The sequence below is a fragment of the Ambystoma mexicanum genome, chromosome 3q (genome assembly GCF_040938575.1).
Source record: "Ambystoma mexicanum isolate Mex_15411 chromosome 3q, UKY_AmexF1_1, whole genome shotgun sequence".
Taxonomy (NCBI): Eukaryota; Metazoa; Chordata; class Amphibia; order Caudata; family Ambystomatidae; genus Ambystoma; species Ambystoma mexicanum.
This window is the reverse complement of record NC_090926.1, coordinates 1,079,985,959-1,080,006,344: the sequence shown is the minus strand read 5'-3', so window position 1 is coordinate 1,080,006,344 and position 20,386 is coordinate 1,079,985,959. Positions and strand designations below refer to the sequence as shown.

The 20,386-nt window shown below is 45.1% G+C and overlaps 1 protein-coding gene across 2 annotated transcripts in view; it reads right to left on the bottom strand.

Moving 5' to 3' along the window:
- The window catches only part of LOC138583263 (zinc finger protein 1 homolog), a 371,722-nt gene that overhangs the window by 315,262 nt on the left and 36,074 nt on the right, over nt 1-20,386 (bottom strand). For both annotated transcript variants that reach the window (XM_069655344.1, XM_069655345.1), the window contains one exon: nt 12,791-12,904. In XM_069655344.1, coding sequence (XP_069511445.1) covers nt 12,791-12,904 — 114 coding nt within the window. The remainder of the gene's footprint in view (nt 1-12,790; nt 12,905-20,386) is intronic.

The following is a 20,386-nucleotide window of genomic DNA, read 5'->3' as shown; positions in this document are numbered from 1 at the left end:
CCTCACCGGCTTCGATCACATACGCCGGAACAGGCGGCCCATTAGGTTTTTCGAGGAATACCATGGCACCTGGAATGATTACATCTGACGTGCCAAAACCCTTGTCCCCACGAATGGTTAATACCGTCGGTGGCTCTCCCTTCTTTACCATAGATAACTTTACAGGTACTAATATGAATTGAACCACTCAATCTCCCTTGTGTGATGGGCAACATATTCACTCCAGTGTTGATGAGCATGCCCTTAATCACGCCCTGATAATCTGCATCCACAATCCCTCAGATCTAGGGGCAATCAATCCCATATGTTCAGACAGAATGTGTACCCCAATTCCTGTATCGATCACAACAATAACTCTTGGCTCAAGACAAACGTCTTCCCTTGCATGCAAATCCACCCCAGCAGATTCAAGAGTGGCACAGTAAGGAGCTAATGCACCAGGAGATATTTCCCAATACAACAGAGTTTCCATTGCCCTATCTGGTCTGATTTGTAAGGCTGGCGTTAACATGTGCATCAGTGGAGTTTCACCGTTCGCAATGGGACGGTTATTTAGGATTTGTACAGCTTCTAGCACACGTTCTAGCCATCCCTTCAAAAGTGGCATCACCTGTTTTGCGTAACTGTGCTTTCAACCATCCATTCATTCTCTCAAGTAACCCCAAAGCCTTGGGGTTGTAGGGGACATGAACGATCCATTATATTCCTTTTTCCTGACAATAATCCAGCACCACTTTCCCCTTAAAGTGGGAACCATTGTCGCTTTGGATTTGTAGGGGGGATACCATAATATACAGCCACATGGTCCAAAAATGTAATTGTGTTCAATTGGGTAGCTCTTTTACATGGTAATACCATTAAGTAACCAAAATAGGTATCTACAATGGTGCATGCACATTGACATCCTCTGCTAATGGGCATGGGACCAATATAAATCTCAATGTGCCGTGAATTGTGTGTGGAATAGCCCTCTGCTTTTGATGTTGGCAGATGGGACATTGTAGGATAATCGTTTTCAGGGTTTCTAATGGAATGCTAATTTCCCTGTCGTTTGCCCACCTAATAGAAGCCTTTTCTCAGAAATGTCAACTTTTCTGATATGCCCATTTCGCAATACCGTGCAAATCCTCCTCCTCAGCCCTTGCGCCCATGATTGCAATTTTTGCATGTTCATCTGCAACAGAATTGAACCACAGTTCTAATGAGTCTGTTGCGCAATGTACATCTACATGATATACAGTTACTGCAGTATGCATTAGCATCTCAGCAATGTCTTGCCACAATTCTTTACCCCCATACTTCCTTAGCAGGAATTTTCCAACCATTCTTTTGCCAAGTCGGCAGCCACACCACAAACCCATTCGCAAATGACCATGAATCCGTATAAATATGACAACTCCCAGGCGTCTCTTGCCTCAAAGCCTGATACATGGCATATAGCTCCAGGAACTGACTACTTTTCAATTTGCTGGAAGTGGTTAATACCGTTTTCATTTTGGGATTGTACGCTACTGCTTTCCAGTGTCCCTCAACTCCTACATATTTAGCAGAACCATCAGTAAACCATGCATGTTCAATTTGTTAATTCTCCATATGGGGTGTCCCATTTAACTGGAGACTCATCAATAGTCAACTCTTCCTCTAGCTCAAGGTCTACTAGCAGGACTCCCACCACTTGCTCATGTAACTTTGCCATGCCACCCTTCCAAGTCTTGGCACAATCTTGATTGTACCATTTCCATTTGATGATACTAGCCTCTTGTGCATGACCAATTTGATTCGTTTTTGTGGAGCTCAGTACCCATTGCACAATTGGCATTTCAGGCCGAATCAATACATCATGATCCACTGTCATCTGTTCCCTATAAGTGTCCAGTAAAATGCTAGCAGTTGTTTCTCAAAGGGAGTATATCTGTCACCAGCATCGAGCAACTTCCGACTCCAAAATCCTAGGGGCATCCTTTTTCTATCTTGTTTTTGACATAAGCTCCAATTGGCATAAACGTCATGTACGGATACATTTAACTCCACTTCTCCGTCCCTCAAAGGCCATAAATCAAGTACCTTATGAATGGTGTCTTTGGCCACTTGGAACATCCTTTCTTGTTCTTCACCCCATTCAAAATTGAATTTGCATGTTACTTGGTAAAGGGGCGCCAAAATCTGCCCCAAATGTGGGATATGTTGTCTCCAGAATCCAAACAGTCCAATAAACTGTTGAGCCTGTTTTTTAGTTCTCGGGAGTTAAAAACGCAAGAATCTTTTGCTTGGCTTTTGGCACCATTTAATGATGTCCATAATGCCACTGTATTCCCAGATAAATTACTGTCTCTGCCGGACCTTGCATTTTAGTCTCATTCATTTCCCATTCTTCATTCCTCAAACCCTCTATGATAAGATCTAGGTGTACTTGCACACTATTCTCATCCTTACCTTGAATCAAAATGTCATCAATGTAATGCACAATTTTTACATCTGGTTTGCATGGAATTTTGTCGAAGTGTTCTGCCACCAGCCAGTGACAGAATGTTGGGCTATGCATATAACCCATTGGTAAGCGTTTGAACGTATAGTACCTCCCATTCCAAGAAAACGCAGACATTCATCAGCAATCCATACAGTGAAGAAGGCATTAGCTAAATCCAGCACTGCATACCAAGTGCCCTCAAATTTCTGCACATTTTCTATCAAAGTTACCGCACCCGGTACCGCTGGTACTAGCAAAGGAGTGCGTTTTCCAACTCATGAAAATCAACTGTCATTCTGTAGCTGCCATCTGATTTTTTGACAGGCCAGATCGGATTGTTCCAAGCCGTGGTTATTGGACCGAACACACCGGCTTCCACATATTCTTTGATAGTTTCCAAAATTTCCTTTTGACCCCCGGGAATTCAATATGGTTTCATGAACACTGTTTTAGTTGTTATCAGAACCTGCACCGGGGGCATTTTCAATTGTCCAACAATAACAGGTGTACAAGTGAAAGCTCTCACTGTAAACTGATCAAGTTTACCTCCCAATCCAAGGGTTAACACATCTAAAATATCAAATCCAATAATATATTCGGGAAGGGGAACCATTAACACTTGGTACGGGTCTGTTTAAATTAGACTGCAGGGCTGTATTTGCCCTGTAATCCCATGATTGTAAAATGTCTTCCCTTAAATCTAGAAGGTTTCCCATGTGTAAATGAGGCCTGCGCCCCAGTATCAATTAAGGCTCAACCCTCTTGTGAGTTTCCCAATTGCCAAAATAATTTCACTTTTACATGAAGCCGTCTGTCCACTTTAACGGGGGCTGTTACCAGAGTTTGACCCTCATCCTATTCGTACTTGTAGTGCATGTATTTGGATTCCCTTTCCACCATGGCACTCACCATCTTTCTTAGGTCCGCATAAGTTGACTGGGCAGGTGCGGACCTATTGGGAGACTCATTGTCTCCCCCGTCTGGAGGTGGTCCAAAAAGGATCTTCCTCCTTCTTTGGCTTATTTACTTCCTGCTGTTTCACTTGTTTGTAACGTTCTTTCCCATCCAAGCCCAGTTTTTTATATAGCTGATACATTTCACGCCTTTCAATCCCATCAATATCTTCCCATGGTAGTCCATCTTTCAGTAAAGCCACAAACATCTCTTTTCTGGATACGTGAGAGTCTCAGCTATACAAGCCTCTTCCCAGGAGTGTGTCTTTCACTTCGCCCCTCCCTCACTCGCTCTCTCATTCGTTCCTCTGGTTTTTCCCCATGCTCCTAGATCTGCCAATTGTCTAATAGCATCCACCACCTCATCCGTTACTTTACCAGTCATTCCCACTAATACGGTTCATCCTAACGTTTTTATATGTCGGAGGGGCCGCTCGAATAAGATTATTTCAAGCAGAGCCAGATAAGTTTACCAACCCCATGTGTTTGTGAGTTTCTACATGAATGGCTGCTTTCATAGCATGTTCCCTTCATCTCTGAATGGCCTCTTTCAGTGCGTACCATTTTCTCTCCTCAGTTGGCAAATCTGACGTAATCAGATACTTGTGGTTACACTCCTGGGCTGCTAATAGAGACAATTGCCCCTCATCCCTATCAACGTCATAAGGAGGGCCTGCACGTAGGGTCTCTTGTATCTGCACTTCCTGTGTCAGGGGTCGGAACCTGGCAGAATCTGTAGCATCTACCAGGAGACCTGCTGCCCCTCTGTCTAATAGTGTAACCATCCAGACTAACAAAGATCCGCCTGCCCTCCGTTTCAATCAGTTAATGATCTCCCCATTCTCTTGTTGTGAATAATCCTCGAGTGCAGTTATATCCACCACTCCTCCTCCAGGATTCATAGGTTGATGACCCATTCCTGCTACGTACTACGGGTTAGACCGTTACCTCTTTTCGGCCAGGTTCTGGCTTGGATACCACCTCTGGCTCGGAACCACTTTCAGTACTAGTACTATCGAATACATCTCCGTCCCATTGATCTGGGTCCCAAAACACCCCTGCAGAGGCAATCACAGTCGCTACCTTATGAGAGTTGACCCTCTCTCGTCTTTTCCAATATTTGTAGTGAGCAACTCTCACTGCAGCTCGCTCGGCTACTGCTTGATATTTGTCTGCCTTTTCATGATACAATTTCATTTGGAGCTGCTGCATCAATGCAATCTGTTTTTCAGTAGCCAACTCCTGCACTAGTCTTTCAATATTCGCCTGTACTGTAATTCCACATTCTGTTGATGCATCTTTCGAAAAGCATGCAACAGAATGCAACCCTTTCCTTCTATTGCCGAACACTTGTTTCCCTTCTCCACTGACATCTGTTGCAGACATTTCATCACTTCATCCGGACTCGCCTCTCCTATATTGTCCCAGGTTTCACTCAAATCCCGCACCATATGCCCAAGTTGTGCAACTTTATCATGCAGACTTTTAGTCCACCCTGGGATAGTCATCTTCGGACAGTCTCCGCCTGCAGAGCTTCCTTTTTTCCTAAATAAGGAACTTATTGTATCGAATGGATGATTCACTTCCCTTTAGTTAATAACTCAATAAACATATACACCGCTTTTATTTAAATTGATTTTGCCGTTCCGAGCCCAAAACTTGTAAATTACATTTTTGGCAAACTCCTTTGGCATCAATACCAGCACAAAGACCATGCTCACAGCACCAACATGTTTTGGGTGTGCCTGGGCATGTGGGGAGAGCCTTAGACTTACTGTTCCCCGGCCCTTGGCAAAACAAGTGATTGGTCTCAGACAGGCAAGGAATCACACTTAGACCATTAGGTAAGGTAGAACATGTAAATGGCTTGTTATGGGCCCTTTATTCACACCTTATATATGAACACATTGAACACAAAATACACATATACTCAGTTATACACAAACATAGGAAAAAGAGTTAATCACTTATTAATGTAGCAGAAGACACCTTCATCTTTGGCCAATACAACACTGCTTAGTCCAAGAGCAGGTAGGCAAAGAGATCACACGTAATAATGGGGTCTGCCGCGTAGTGTCCTCCCTCTCAGTGGAACTACATCACCCAGGGGTCCAGATTCTAACTGTCTTCACAGAGGAAAAGCCTCTTCTCTTTATGGGGGCAGGACCCCACCCTTCTCAGTTATGACTGCCCTTGGCCGAAGAGCAGATCACAAGTAGAAGGGGGCAAAGAGCAGAAAAAAACAGCATCAAGTGGAAAAACCCAGCTTCCCTCTCGTCACATTCTCCCAGGATCCCTCATCACTGCACCTGCAGAGCGCTACCACTTCCTCTTTGTCTTGTCCTTCAGCGGACAATACAATAACTATTCTCCACAGTAAGTCCACTCAGCAACAATATTTCTGTGAGCTTGCTTTGCCTTCACTGCCAGGATATGCGTTTACTCTGCTGAGCCCACGAAAAGGTAGGCTTTCATTATGGTGATGGGAGATGAATGTCCAAGATGGCTGCGCACCGGCGCCATATTGTTTTAGCTCGTATTTCACATAAGCATTACAGGGTGATAGAGAGGATCCCTTGGTTCACCACACCACGCTTGCATGGAAGGGGATAGTCATGAAGAGAGAGCCTTTAACACTGTCTGCTTAAGGGACTATTGTGTTCAGAACAGATCTGCTAAAGGTGCACACTCCCCTGGTGAGGTCACATGAAATTGGGAATGGTATAACAAAAAGGTATAGAGTAAAGATGACATGTCAACCCACACTAAAAGTGGAAAATTGGTTTGGTAGCAGAGAAACCTGGAAACAGAAAAGGAGCGAGGGATAACAAGTATGTGTCAGACTCAGCAGAAAGAATTCCTCTTGCTTACTAGATGCAAGAGGAATTCTTGCTGCCTGTAAGAGAGAAGGGTGAGGGGGAAGGCAGTGATCATTCACCCCCTCCAAGGCAGCCATTTTGTATGAGAATCCAGACTAGTAGCCAGCCGTCACAAAGTCTTAGTTTGCAGATCATAGGAAATTGGGGTGGAGGCTCTGGAGTAGCAGGGAACATTGACCAAGCCGAAATCACAACCCACATTTATGTGCACTTGAATATTTTTGAGTCAGGGCAATACCTTCTATAAAAGGCAGCACCAGAGTTCTCAGATGGCTGTACGAGTCTGAAGACAGTGATAGGGCGGTGCAGGAACAAGTTGGATGAATGAGGAGACAGGAGAGGAGGCTAGATAAAGGAGGAGGTAACGGTTGAGAACGGGGGAGAAGCTGGAAATAGAAAGGCTGAAGAGAGGAGAATCTGAAGCTGTAGAAGGGAAGATCAGATGTTGAAGCTGGAGAAATGAGGCTAGATAGTAGGAGGGGGAAGTTAAAAAAAAAAAAAAAAAGGAGGTGGTGATTCAGAAAGAGACAAGTCAGAAGGGGAAGATGAGAAGAAATGAAAGACCAAGAGGTGGAAAAGAATTGGAAAAAAAGGAGTATACATGGAAGGGGGAACAGGAGAAGGGAGGTACAGAAACATATGAAGGAGGATGAAGAAACAAAATTGATGTAGGCACCAGGTAGAACAATGAATTACATGGCCATGTCATACTGGGTTTTTTCTTTGTTTCAGAAGCACATCAGTGTTCGAGTTTTTGTGAGGGCCTCCGAACAAGCAGTTTCTTTGGCATTTGTGATTAGGAAAGGCTTTTGGCGTTACATGCGACACTGTGTTTTGTACAGTTTTAAATAGTGCAAGTGTTTGAAAGGGCCTTTTCTCAGCATGAAAGCAAGGATTGGCTGGGAAAGTAGTCTGGATTTCACCTTAAATCTCCTCCCCAGCCAACGTTTAGAGCACACAGTCCTTAAGTATGAATATCCACCAGCACTTATTTGGCCTGTATACCCAAAATGGAGTAGTTGCAACCCTTCCCAGCAAAACTAGCTAATAGTTTTTAAATGGGACAGTATCAGCAATGCTGTATATACTCTTAGTGGGATTGACTACCAATACTTCTCAACAGTTCTGCTATATATTTATAGCACAACTGGTATAGTAATTTCTCAGCAGACCTGCCATATACTTTTATCAATGTCAACTATTCACAGCAGGGCAAATTTATATTCATAGGTTGTGGTCTTATACCCACACTTCTTAGCAGGACTGCTATATTTTGTGACAGTACCTGGGTTTCTCAAGGAGCTGCCCTAATGGCACAGTACCAACATGACCAACATGTGTTCTCTGAATTACTGAACAAGAACTGTGTCTGAGCTCTTCTTTCCATTCTCCAGAACGGGTGTGATGCACACAGTGTGAGAAGACTCTAAATCTAGTGCTTTTCATGCCATCTCCCTCGCCCGTGTCTGACTAGTGAGTGACACTGCCAAATACCTGCCACATTTCAAAGGCACCTGCCTCATTATAAATCTCCCAATTTATGTGCAGGATAGTCAATTCAAACAGACAAGGCTTGGGACGAGTCAGTCCTGTCAGGTGAAACTTAAATAAGTTTCAGTGCCCCACTAGCTCATCCTATAGGCATTTTAGAGTCAATAGCATGTTGGAAACATTAGCTTAGTGGGTTAATAATCCTGCTGAACAGGACAAGGTTTAACCTGCCGGTGCAATCCTGTCGATAGTTCAGTGAGTGAAGTCTCTCTGCAGAAGAGATAGGTGTTTAGATGCAGAGCAGATAACAGGTTTGAACTGTAGCAGGGCCAACTTAGCATTCCACTTATCAGCAGGGCTGCTTAACGTGCAATGCTTCAGTACACACAAGTCTTGTAAAGGCGGATATACTTGGAACGGTATACATCGTAGCTAATCTCCATGGAAGCAAGTGCAGCATAGGCTGAGACAAAACTCAAATTACTTAATGTCCAGCCTAACTTCCAAAAGCAAGCTTGCACACATTTAAAAAAGGTGCCCTCCATTTTCAAGTTGGACTAGATATGTTGATGTAAAATGCATTCAGAGACAGGACAATAAGGAACCAGATCAACAGCAGGTGGGAGAGATAGGAATGGAAAATAGCGGGACAGGCGAAATAAAGACAAATAATCTAAACAGACAGTGGAAGAAAGATCAACAGGAGAAACAGTAAGAGTAAATGCGAAAGGAGAGACCGAGAAGTTACAGCAATGGAGTCAGGACAGCAAGACTGAGGATAGAAACAGCAATATGAGGGAGAGAGGGAGACCCCAACAGTTGACATATGTGAGAAACCTGAAGGTGTTTCACCCGCTAGTACCCGGAGATCTGTCGTCCAGGTGGCCAGGAAACAGCCATCGCTATTGGATCCAGTTCTTGGGGGTGGACCAGAGGGGGAGGATCACCTGGATGAGGGGTCTTCGGGGAGTGGAAGTGCGACACCGAAGGTTGAGACGCGGTACCCCCTTCCTATTAACACCTGTTCCCCATAGGATATGTAGAAGCTCTACCCCTACCCCCTTTTCCGACACAAACACTTTCCTATACTGTGACAGACAACAGACTAACACTCAAGCCATTTAACTGACATGTCCCAACACCAAGGTCAGGCTGAGTCAGGCAATTAATAATAACTACGCACACCTGACAGCCCTTTCCCTTCCTCAGAGGGATAAAAGACAGAGCACAAAAGCACACGACCAGCAAGGCCAAACACATGAGGAAGCAGTTACTCCAAGCCGGGAGTTCAAACGGAGAAGAAAGGCGGTGAGACCTGAGAAGACATCAAGGAAGGAAATGCCCTTGCCATTTTCAACCCAGATCTGCAAAGCCTCAGTGAAAAGAATCATAAAACCGTGACTTACAGCTGGCATGCGGTGTAACAAATGTTAACGGTGCACGGGGACCTCCCGCATTGATAACCCAGGTGGGGAGGCACACTTGCTACCGTGGTACCATCCTTAACTCCAGAGGCAAGGCAAGCCAACGGGTTCAGCACAGCCGGTGAGTTGGAGGGAGTCGAAAGCAACCTTGAGCTCAACCCAGTCCGGTTTGCTAACAGAGCAACATTGTATGAACTTGTAAACAAGGAACTTGCGTGTGTTTAATATTGAAAGAAAGTCCACTGAAGGACCAGCTGCAGAGTGGTCAGGCGCCAAGTGGGTGCTATATTTAAAGGAATCTGGCTGGCCCCTTTGGTGAAAATACAGGTAACAGAAGGCCACAGGAGAGGCAGGCATGAGGAGTCAGAGGAGGCCATACAAGGGTCGAATCAAACCCCTTGTCTAATCGAAAGTCTCCAACACGTTGACAAGAAGGAGAGCAAAGGGAAGTGAATCCCACATTTTAAGAAAGCAAAGTGTACTGTGTGTTTGGCAAACGTGAACCCGGCTGAGTTATGCCTGCGAATCAAGGTGAATAGGAATAAATCCATGAACATTGTGTCGACAAGAGTGAACCCGGCTGAGGGTTGTTCGCAGTGAATGGTCATTTAAAAAGACATTAAGACTCTTGAATGTTACATTGTTAAACGAAGAATCGGAGCCCGGCAGAGGGAGATCCAAAAGCGAAGAGTCAAAAGAAAACAGTCCATAGGCACCCCTCTGCAAGAACAAACACAGCATATTGATCTGCTCTTTCGGAAGGTACCCACTCGAGAGTCCACAGACACACTTTAGCTCACTGTACCTTTCACAGATGGCCATGTTCATTCTCGCCATGGACTATTTGTGATTATCTAAGGCGAAGAGTAACAGATCAGGTCTTCTGAGGCAAGAGACTTTGTGTGAAAGAGACTTGGCCACAGAGGGCCCTGATATTTTGTAACCAAATTGTAACCTCGTGCTGGCTAGGCCCAGGAGTGTCCTGTGCTCAGGAATCCTGCCTTGGCCCGTGCTAAAAACGTGGGAAGGGAGACCCCAGTCATACCATCCCGACTTTATTTTGTGATCACTCCTTTCTTTTCTGATGAACATTATCCCACACAGTTTTGTAACTTAGCAGTAAGGATTGACAATAGTTTATTTTTAGTATAGGCCCTCTTTATTTGACAAGACCCCACTAGGACAGCTTTATTATTATTTGATGGTCATAGCTTGCTCCCATCTTCAATTTAGGCTCAGATTAGACGTTTTTCACACCCATTTATACAATTTAATGAATACCCTTGAACTGTGATGACTATCGTCTATCTTTACTGTTGCCACCATGAATTCCTTACACAGAGCAACACTTAATAGGGCCAGAGCAACAGAAAGTACGAGACATGGGAGACAAAGTAGCAAGGAAGGAGAGTAAAAACATGACAGAGCAACAGTGGGAGTGACAAATAGAAAAGTAATGCTGGTAGAGGTAGGTACCTGATGTAACTAGCTAGTAACTGGTACTGTACCTGTATCAGTTCTTAACAGTGTTCCTGTATCCAATATCATGAATATGCAGCTGGTTAGCATGGCCCTACAAGTAATTCTGTGTGATAATGTTTTTCACAAGTGTGATAAATTGTTTGAAGTCAGAAAACTGATATGCAATTGTTTTGTTTTTAATGTTCTCAATAACAGGTTTAACTTTATGCATGCATGCATGCATTGGAAGGATGTCGCCTGACTTCCTGGTAACACTGGGGTATTAAAACCCTGGCGGCCGGTAAGTCAGGCGCCGGTAACATGTTGTTGCCCATTCCCATTGAGTCCCACAGGACTAAATGGGAACGGGGAACACAGAAGCACCAGCACTGTTAAGCTTTACGGCACCGCCGTTTCTGGACCAGAAAGGTTGTAGTGAGGGCCATTGAATTTACTCTCACACTCAACAATAGGGGGGTAAAATACTCCCACCTATCTGGACCAATGAGCATGACCGAGAGATGGTACATAAAAAGGTTTGATGGCCAGGGATGTAGACAATCATTGTGAAATGGCTAGAGACTGTGGTCCCTGTGTGCTCACCGACAAGACCAGGCAGAGCATGTGCCAGCCTCTCCAGGTTGTGTACTTCCTGGCAAAGTTTGGTCCAAAGTAGCAATGGATATTGAAGGCCGAGTTGACATGCTAGGATCAAGAAAAGGTTTCATCATAGTACTTAAGGACTGGAGCGTGGCCATGAGATTGGTCACAGTCCAAATCATCATCAAGTTTCTTACCTCTATATCTGATCGGGAAGGAGTACCCAATGATTTAATAATTGACAATGGGGCTCAATTTCAATTGTTCAAAATACAGATATACCGCAACACAGTGCACAGCTGCACCGCCTTGCATCACTCTCCAGCAAATGGGCTTGTTGAGCATATGAACGGATTCCTCAAGAGCAATATACAAATGGTTCAAGTGAATTTATTCAACTGGCAGGAAGCACACAGACAGTTTGTGCTTACAGGCTCACACCACACTCGAGCACAGAGATTAAGCAATACCAAAGCCGGTTGACAGATTGAATGCCCCTTGGTTGTCCAGGGGAAGGGAAGTAAGAATGTATATGGAAATGGTCTTAGATAAGGTCAGGAAGAATCGGATAAAGTACAAGTTGTATCAAGTAACTGCAAGTAAAACCTGAAGCATTTGCACAAGCCCTGGCAAGTTCTGAAGGGTATGCCACACTTTCGCCAACACAGCTGGTGACTGTTCAATGTGACACCAAGATCTGGAAAAGAGAGAGGCCAGAAACACAACTCAATCACGGTCACGATCAAGATTTCATTTATTATCCACACCTCGTTCCAGGAGCATCTCTATTCTTCGCTTCCCTCCTCTATGCAGTCCCGTATTAACCTTCCCCCCCCATAGCCCCCAACCCCCATTTTTGGGGGGTGTTGGGGGTAGGAGAGGATGTGTTACGTTAATATATGCATAGTTCAAGTGGTGTCCGTTTTTGTATAACATCATGTGGTCCGGATGTGCCAATGGGCAGCTCAGCAGGGTTTCACCACTAAAACCACTCAATCTTAATGCCAAGTATGTCATGCTTTACTACACATCTTTTCCAGTCAATTCAGAAAACAAAGTGGAGGCAATTCAGTAAGGATTTCGGCATGCCATTCTGTGCTTTCTGCAATTGTCCCATATGGCATATAGGTACAATAAGATGAAGTCAGCAGACATGGTACAAACTGAATACGATCAACAGTCGAGTGATCGCTGAAATATCCTTCTAAATAATGGACGTGGTCTTCTGCCCCTTTCACAATTTCTCACACACTGATTGACCCAGGGTGGAAGCCTTTCCTCAAAGGTTGCCCATTTAGTCACAAAGGACTAGGCTATGGCAGTAGCAGTGTATACAGAAAAGTGTGCTGCAAATCTAAATCGCCATCTCTGGCTACTTTAGGCATGCTTTTTCAATTGTATGCAAACGTAACATTCCTCTGGCCCCACACTCACAATGCTGCACACAGCAAATGCTAAGTTCAGTGCAAAATCCAAAGTACAAAAGAAACAGAATCCCCTTCAATTGCTCCTGACCTCGGTTGGGAGCATCCCCTTGTTGCCTTTCGCTAGAGTTCTTGACATCTTTCAGAAATAGATTTGCCCTTCTGGTTTCCCTGAATGATGCATCAGACTCTGCAGTTTGGTCACCTGTTAAATAAACAATATATCCATGATTTATATTTTCATATGAAGATTTCAATCAGTAGCTTTTTTCAAAGCATATTTCCATCAAGCAGATAACTACAAGAACAGTAATAATGTAAACATACAATGCAAGCATGCTTAATAATCCATGTAACAAGTACATTTTTCGCTAAGGCACAAGACTATGCCAGGAGTTCAACATTTTACAACTATTGAAGAATATACACCTTTTGCCAGCTATTGTGGAGTTCGGATGGAATGTGGAAAAATGCCTTAAAGGGTCAATCCTGCACTCACATTCATCAGCGTGCAATTTCTATTGTCTTTACTTAAAGAACCGGGGTTTTGACCAGAAACATTTTGTACAATAACATTCATCGTGGCAATCCTGCAGCAGGTGCCTCACAATAATAGGAAAAGTGATGAGCAGGTGGCTGCGGGATAGTGAGTAGTACATGATTATAAACCAGGGATGGGACAAAGCAGAAAACAATCCAGGTGAAAATGGATTATGTACAAGGAGAATGGACTTATTTACAGTGGTGTGGGAGACAGGGGTGATGAAATGGGGACGAGGGAGTAGTGAATTGTTTGGATGTTGAGGGTGCTCCCTCCAGACTTAAGGGGTGTGGCTTATGGAGAGATTTTGAAGAGTAGATGATAGTGATAGCTGACAGAAAATGAGGATGGGAAACATTTGCCTGTTGGTGGCTAGCGGGTCAGGTTTACTTTTGTTTTTGGAATATTGGAGAGCTGGGTATGGGTAAAGAACAGTAATACTGAAGTCTAGGAGGGAGCGGTAATGTAGGGAAGGGTTGATAGGGAGAGTAGATGCTTTACTTGAGGGGAATAGGAGGAAAGGGTCAAGAGTTGCTATGAGAATGGGTATGTTATAGAGTAAGGTGAGGGAGTGTTCCAATAGCGGAGTTAGTGAGTGGGAGACATTTTGGGGCAATCTAAGTTCCCCATGAGGACTACGGGGCTCCAGTGAAAATGGAGTCGGGAAGAAGATAAGGATCGAAAGGTTAACCTTCAGTCTGCAATTGCAAGGGGTAATGACCATCATCAGGTTTCTATGAAAGCCTCTACCACGCTTGGTGATTGAGAGAGATTAAGTGGTCAGCGATGGAGTGATTTTCTAAGACAGATTGGCTGTTCTAGATCCAAAGAATAATAGTAGTGTGAAGGCACAGGAAAAGAGGGTTTAGTAGGGAGCGATAGAGGAGGGTGCTGTGTGTATGCCGGCCAGGACACCTTTTTTGGAGTTGGATGAAAATCTAGGATGCAATAGGAGATGTGGAGAACAGATTGGGGGTATTGTAATTGGGGAAAGGGCTAGAGAGTTTCGGAGAATGGCCGCAGGGGTGGTTGTATGCATTTATTGAGAGTAAGTGGTTTTTCACTCAGCAACACTACAAAGTAGTTCCTTCTCCCCCAGACTGTGTATTGTATATGACTGCTGGTACCACAGTCTCTTCCACAACGCTGATCACTCCCTCTTCTGTCCAGAGTTCTCTTTTGTTTTTTTCAGAAACGCAACTCTCTGAATGCACCCAAGCAAAACCAAGAAACCCCAGAGTGGCACTAAAGAAATGTAATCAAGACCAGGTATGGAATGGACTGGGATTTGTCCCAACACCCAACACACCAATCTTGGACAGACCCCATGGGAATGGTGAAGAAAAATGCAAACAAAATAAGAGTATGAAGGGACTGTAGGGGAGCAGGATAGACACAAAAATCCTCCCCAAACCCAACTGCGAACAAAACCTACCAGCATCTGAACCAAACCCCAAGGAAAAATAGTAGCCAGAGCACATGGCTGCCACCCCACAAGTGACTAAAAAGGGGGGTGGGGCTAAACGCCTTCTAGTGGCAGCCAGAGCATGGCCAGTGGAGGCGTGTGACCAGGGAGACCAACGTGGGCCGGGAGGATTGTTGGAAAGGGGTAGGCTGGTATATAAAACCTCAACCAGCACATGGGAGATTAGAACGTGTGTGGCTGAGATCAGGTTGAGCAGTGGTGGGCCTGGCAGAGGTCGAGTATTGCTCTGAGAGAGCGCAGGTAAGGTATTGTGAGAGAGTGGTACCTGCCAAGCGCAAAATGGTGAAGGGGTGTGAGAGAAAGAGAGAAAGGTGAGACATGTGGGGTGATTTAGAGAGCCGGTAAGAGGGAGTGCAAGTAATAAAAGGGACGTGTCCAGTTAAAGTACCCAATACAAAAGGATCGAATGCCAAAGGGTCGACTCAATTTGACCTAAAACCAAAGGGTCGAATTTTCTTTTTATATATATATATATATATATATATATATATATATATATATAAAAAAAACATTTTTTGGGGGGTTTCCATTTCACAAAAAAGAGGGTTTGGGCGGGGAAACAAAAATTCAACCCTTTGGTTTTAGGTCCTTTTGATTCGACCCTTTTGGCATTCAATCCTATGCACACTTCATAAAGGGAGTGTGTGGTATGAGTGCAAGGCAGGAGTGGTGTGGGGGAGTGAAGAGGGAGGTAGTTGGGTAAGAGGCAGAGCGTGTAGTACGATCCGGAAACAGAGACATAGATGAGGATTGAGATTAGAGAGGGAGAAGAGAAGGAGAGAGAGGAGTAAAGATTTAGAGAAAGTACGAATGCATGTTGAAAGTGTTGGAGTGGAGCTAGAGACAGAAAGGTGGGGGAAGGAAAGTGGAGATGGATATAGAAGTGGATAAATGGAGGTGGAGAGAGGGAAAAGAGAGCCTTCCAGAATAGAGAATACTGACAATAGGGGGTTACAATACATCAGAGATAATCTGGTGATTAGGAACACCTGGGAACAGGTGGTGGGAGGCTAGGCGCAGGTTAAGAGGGCCATAAGGACCCCTTTGTTTCAATTGTCCCATCCTTCTCAACCCATTTGTTGTTTATAATATTAATAAAGCATTGTAAATCTATTGTCCTCATCTGTGAATTTTTGAGGTCACCTGTAAGAAAATATATAGGTTACACTGCAATATGAAGTCGGGCTCTGGTTGGTCAGGGAGCAGAAGTAATGTGGAGGTAGATAGAGGGTGGTCTGATGATTTATGCGGTGAAGCACATCGGTCAGAATGGAACTCCAGCGATGCTAGGCCAGAAGGGGAAGAGTGGAAGTGAGACAGTGCCACAGTGGTTAGGAGACAGATCTGGAGTTGGAGTGTAGCAGAGCAGAGACATTTAGCAGAAGACATAGCTTGCGAGGTAGGGGGCCGCAAGGCCATGCAGCTATTTGAAAATGAGCAGCATGAATTTACAAAAAGGGACCCGTTTTTCATGTAAATCAGTCAACATGGAAGAAGTGTTCGGAGATGGAAGAAGAAAAGGTAAGAGTGGTGAAACTGAGAACTGTCACGCGTCGAGGAAGAGTTGAGGAGGAAGCCTGGCACAGAGTTCAAGGTGAGTGAGTAATAAGGTCATTATGAATGTTTTTGTGGAGTTGCAAGTGAGAAGTGAGGATTTTCCCGACGTTAAGCAGGGGAGGATGGCAGTTACCCATGGTAACGTTCTTTCGACTGGATGTTACTCCCACGTATTCCTCATCTTTGATATATGTTATCGAGCTGCAGCACATAAATTCAGCAGAGGGCGCTGTGCATCGACTCGATGTCCCTCGAAGGCCTCCGTCTTGAGGATGATGTCATAGAAGGCATATATAGCATGCACCTGTTGGCTTCAGTTCTTCTCCCCCCCCCCTTACAGCAGAAATACCAGCAAAAGCAAGGGAATGACCATACCAACAAAAGCTGTAATAGCATGGGAAATTCTACTGTGGGGTAGGTTGGGAGGGCGATGAGGAATACGTGGGAGGAACATCCAGTCGAAAGAACATTACCAGTGGTAAGTAACTTGTTCTTCGAATGGATTGTGTCCTCCCACGTATTCCTCATCTTTGATAGACTCCCAAAGCAGTATTTTATTTGGAGGCGAGAATTTGATTTTAACTGTTTATGAACCAGTGCAGGACTGTTTTACCAAAGCTACCATCCGGACCGAGGGAAGATTCCAGGGAGTAATGCTTTGTGAACGTGTGGATAGTAGACCACGTCGCCGCTTTACAAATATTTTTTTATAGGTACACCCCTTTGCAGGGCTGTAGAGGTAGCCATGCCGCTGGGGCCCTTAAATATTCCAGAGGCTCCTTCCCTGCCAACCTGTAACATTCTGAAATGGCAAGAATGATCCATCTGGATAAGGTCTGCTTAGAAACAGCCTGACTCAGTTTTCGGCCCATATAGCCAATGAAAAACTGATCAATACAGAGCTTTGCCAGTCTAGATATATAAAAGCTTAAAGCTCTACGAGGGTCCAGCCCATGTAGTCTCACCTCCTCCTTGCTAGGATGGGGGTCAGGGGGAATAGAAACAAGGCAGAACCATTTTGTTGTCCTATGTGGAAATCAGAAATGATTTTGGGTAAAAATGAAGGTTTGACCCTTAGAACAACCCTATCCTTGTGGAAGATAGTAAAGGGTGGCTTGGACGAAAGTTCCTGCAACTCGTTCACTCTACAGGCTGTTAGAGCTACCAATAGAATGGTTTAAAATGATAACCTTAAAAAGGACATGAGTGTAAAGGTTCAAAAGATGCACATATTAGGAATTTTAGAACTAGATTAAGGTCCCAAACTGGAAATGGAAAAGAGATGGAGGGGAACACATGGGTGAGCCCCTTTAGAAATTGTGTCATCAGTGGAATTTTGAAGTAGGAACATTCCTCTGACGAGTGCTTAAAGATGAACAGTGCCGGATTGGCTAAAGATAGCAGAAAGGATAAAACAACTGGTGTTTTACACATACAAGGATCTACATTCTTCCCTCTGCACCAGTTGCAGAATGTATTACAATGGCAACGGTACAAAGACTTTGTTGCTGGACTTCAAGCCAAAAGTGAAATCTCCATTACGTCATCCAGAAGGTCCCAATCCTTGTATCGCAACCTTACAGAAACCAAGCGTGAAGGTTGAGTATCTTGACCTCTGGATGGAGAACCCAACCCTCCTCTCGCGAGAGATGGTCCTCTCTTTGTGGAAGACACATTGGAGAGCAGATGGACATGTCCAGAAGCTCCGGGTACCACGTCCTCCTGGCCCAATCCGGGGCAATCAGTATAATGTGTTGGCCAAACTTTCTAAACCTCCTGAACCATTTGAGGAATGACGGGGACTGGAGGAAAGGCGTACAGGAGTGGTAATGTCCAGTCCATCACACACTTGTCTGCTAGAGCTCCTCTTGGAGGAAATGCCCTGGAGCAGTACAGTCCACACTTCCGATTGACACTGGATGCAAACAGATCCACTCGAGGGGTTCCCCAAAGGGTGAAGATCTCTTAAAGGACTTCCTGAGCTAGTTCCCACTCGTAGGAGACTGTGCTCTGCTGGCTCATAGCGTCTGCCGCCATGTTCTCCTCTTCGCCTAGGTGAACTACTGACAGGGAGATTCTCTCTTGAATTGCCCAGTACCAGAGCTGCATTGCCTCTCTGCACCGTGGTAGTGACTCTACACCTCCTCTCTTGTTTAGCTAGTACATGGCCACTGTGTTGTGTAGTTTGGACTCCAATGGAGACCAACGACCGCTGACTGTCAGATCGCTGGTGTGGGCTCCGCACCCAGTGAGTGAGGCGTCCGTTACTACAGTTCTCTGGCCATGGTTGCCAAAATTTTTCTTCCTTCAGAACGTTGTCCTCGCAGGCCCACCACAGAAGATCCTGAGCGACCCTGATTGGAGCCTGACGCAGGTCTGACATCATTCCTAATAACTGGGACCATTGAGGTTTTAGAGCCCACTTAAGGGATCTCGTTCTCAGGCAGACCTCTGGCACCAGAAAAATACAGAAAGCCACGAGGCTGAACAACTGGGAGACAATGGACATATTGAAATTTGGTGATCATATGAAGAATGTCTTGAGCCCTCACCTCAGTGGGCGAGCTCTTTCCCAAGGATCTATCCAGAACAGCTCCAATGAATTGGAGTTTCTGAGAAGGTATCATATGGGACATCTTGTAATTGAGGGAGAAGCCCAGTCTGTGAAGAAAGTGGCAGGTGATGCTGAGATGATCCAGGACTTGTTTGGGAGAATGTGCCCTGATCAGCCAATCATCCAGGTAGGAGTAGACATGGATCCCCCTCTCCTGAGACTCGCTGCCGCCACCACCACCATCAGTTTGGTTAAAACGCGTGGGACGGAGGTCAGCCCAAATGGCAGAACTCGAAAATGATACTGAGAACTGCCAACTGCGAACCTCAGGTAGTTTGTGTGCTTGAGATGGAATGGTACATGAAAGTAAGCATCCTGAAGGTTCAATGACACCAACCAATCCTGGAGTTGGGAGGATCTGAGACAGTGTGACCATCTTGAATTTGACCAATTATCTCAAGTCCAAGATGGCTTTTAGTCCTCTGTCCTACTTGGGTATTAGGAAATAAGGGGAATACCATCCCTTGTTCTTCTCTGTTACAGGCAACGGTTCTATAGCTCCTTTCTCTAACAGGGTTAAAATCTTCAGCACAAGGAGCGTACCTGGAATCTTTAAAGAGTGGCTCCCCGGTGGATTGTTCTGAGGTCTCCATATAAAAGGAAGGCAGTAACCATGGACTATGTCTTCCAAGGCTCAAGAATCTGAAGTAATGTCTCACCACTCTTCTAGATGCTGAGACAGTCTGCCCCCCACTGGTGTACTGTGACTCTAGACCTCAGAGGTTTTGAGGCGGCTGATGCAGCAGCAGATGGTAAGGAAATCGCTGCTTGAGATGGCTTTGCAGCCCTTCCTCCTCCACCACTAGGAAATCTTCTTTGGCCCCTTTGACTGGCCATTCCTCTCGCCCTTCCAACTGAGGAGTAGTAGCGAAAAGATCTACCCCTCCAAGGTTGTCCACTAGGTCGAAAAGGCAGAACTTGCCTAATAGCGGCGCCAAAAGATTTGGTTGCCGCTTTCGAGGTCTGCAACTTCTCAAGACTCGTCAACCTTGTTGCCAAAAAGGTGAGACCTGCCAAAAGGCATGTTGAGAAGGATTGCACATCCGGTGCAAAACCCAACTTCCGCAACCACGCAAACCTGCGCATAACGGTGCTGGTAGACATGGCTCTGCTGATGCCATCAGATGAATCCAAACCTGACTGAAGAGACTCACACATGGCTTCTTTGCCGTCTCGAACTATGGCGAAGAACCAGGCTCTTTCATCCCCTTCGGGAATGTGCTCTGCCGCCATGGAAATGCAGTCCCATAGAGTGAACGTAAACTTTGCAAGGGCACATGTGGAGTTGGCAGATTTGAGTGCCATACTCCCTGCAGAAAATACCTTCCTTGCCTCTCCATCTACCCGTTTGTTGTCCCTATCTGAAGGGATGGTAGGGTAAACCGCTTGCTTAGATGTTGCAGTAGCTGCCTGCACCACTGGAGTGGGGTGTTTCGACAGGTAGTCGCGATCACTACTGGAAGGGCGGTACTTCTTGGTCAAGTTTTTA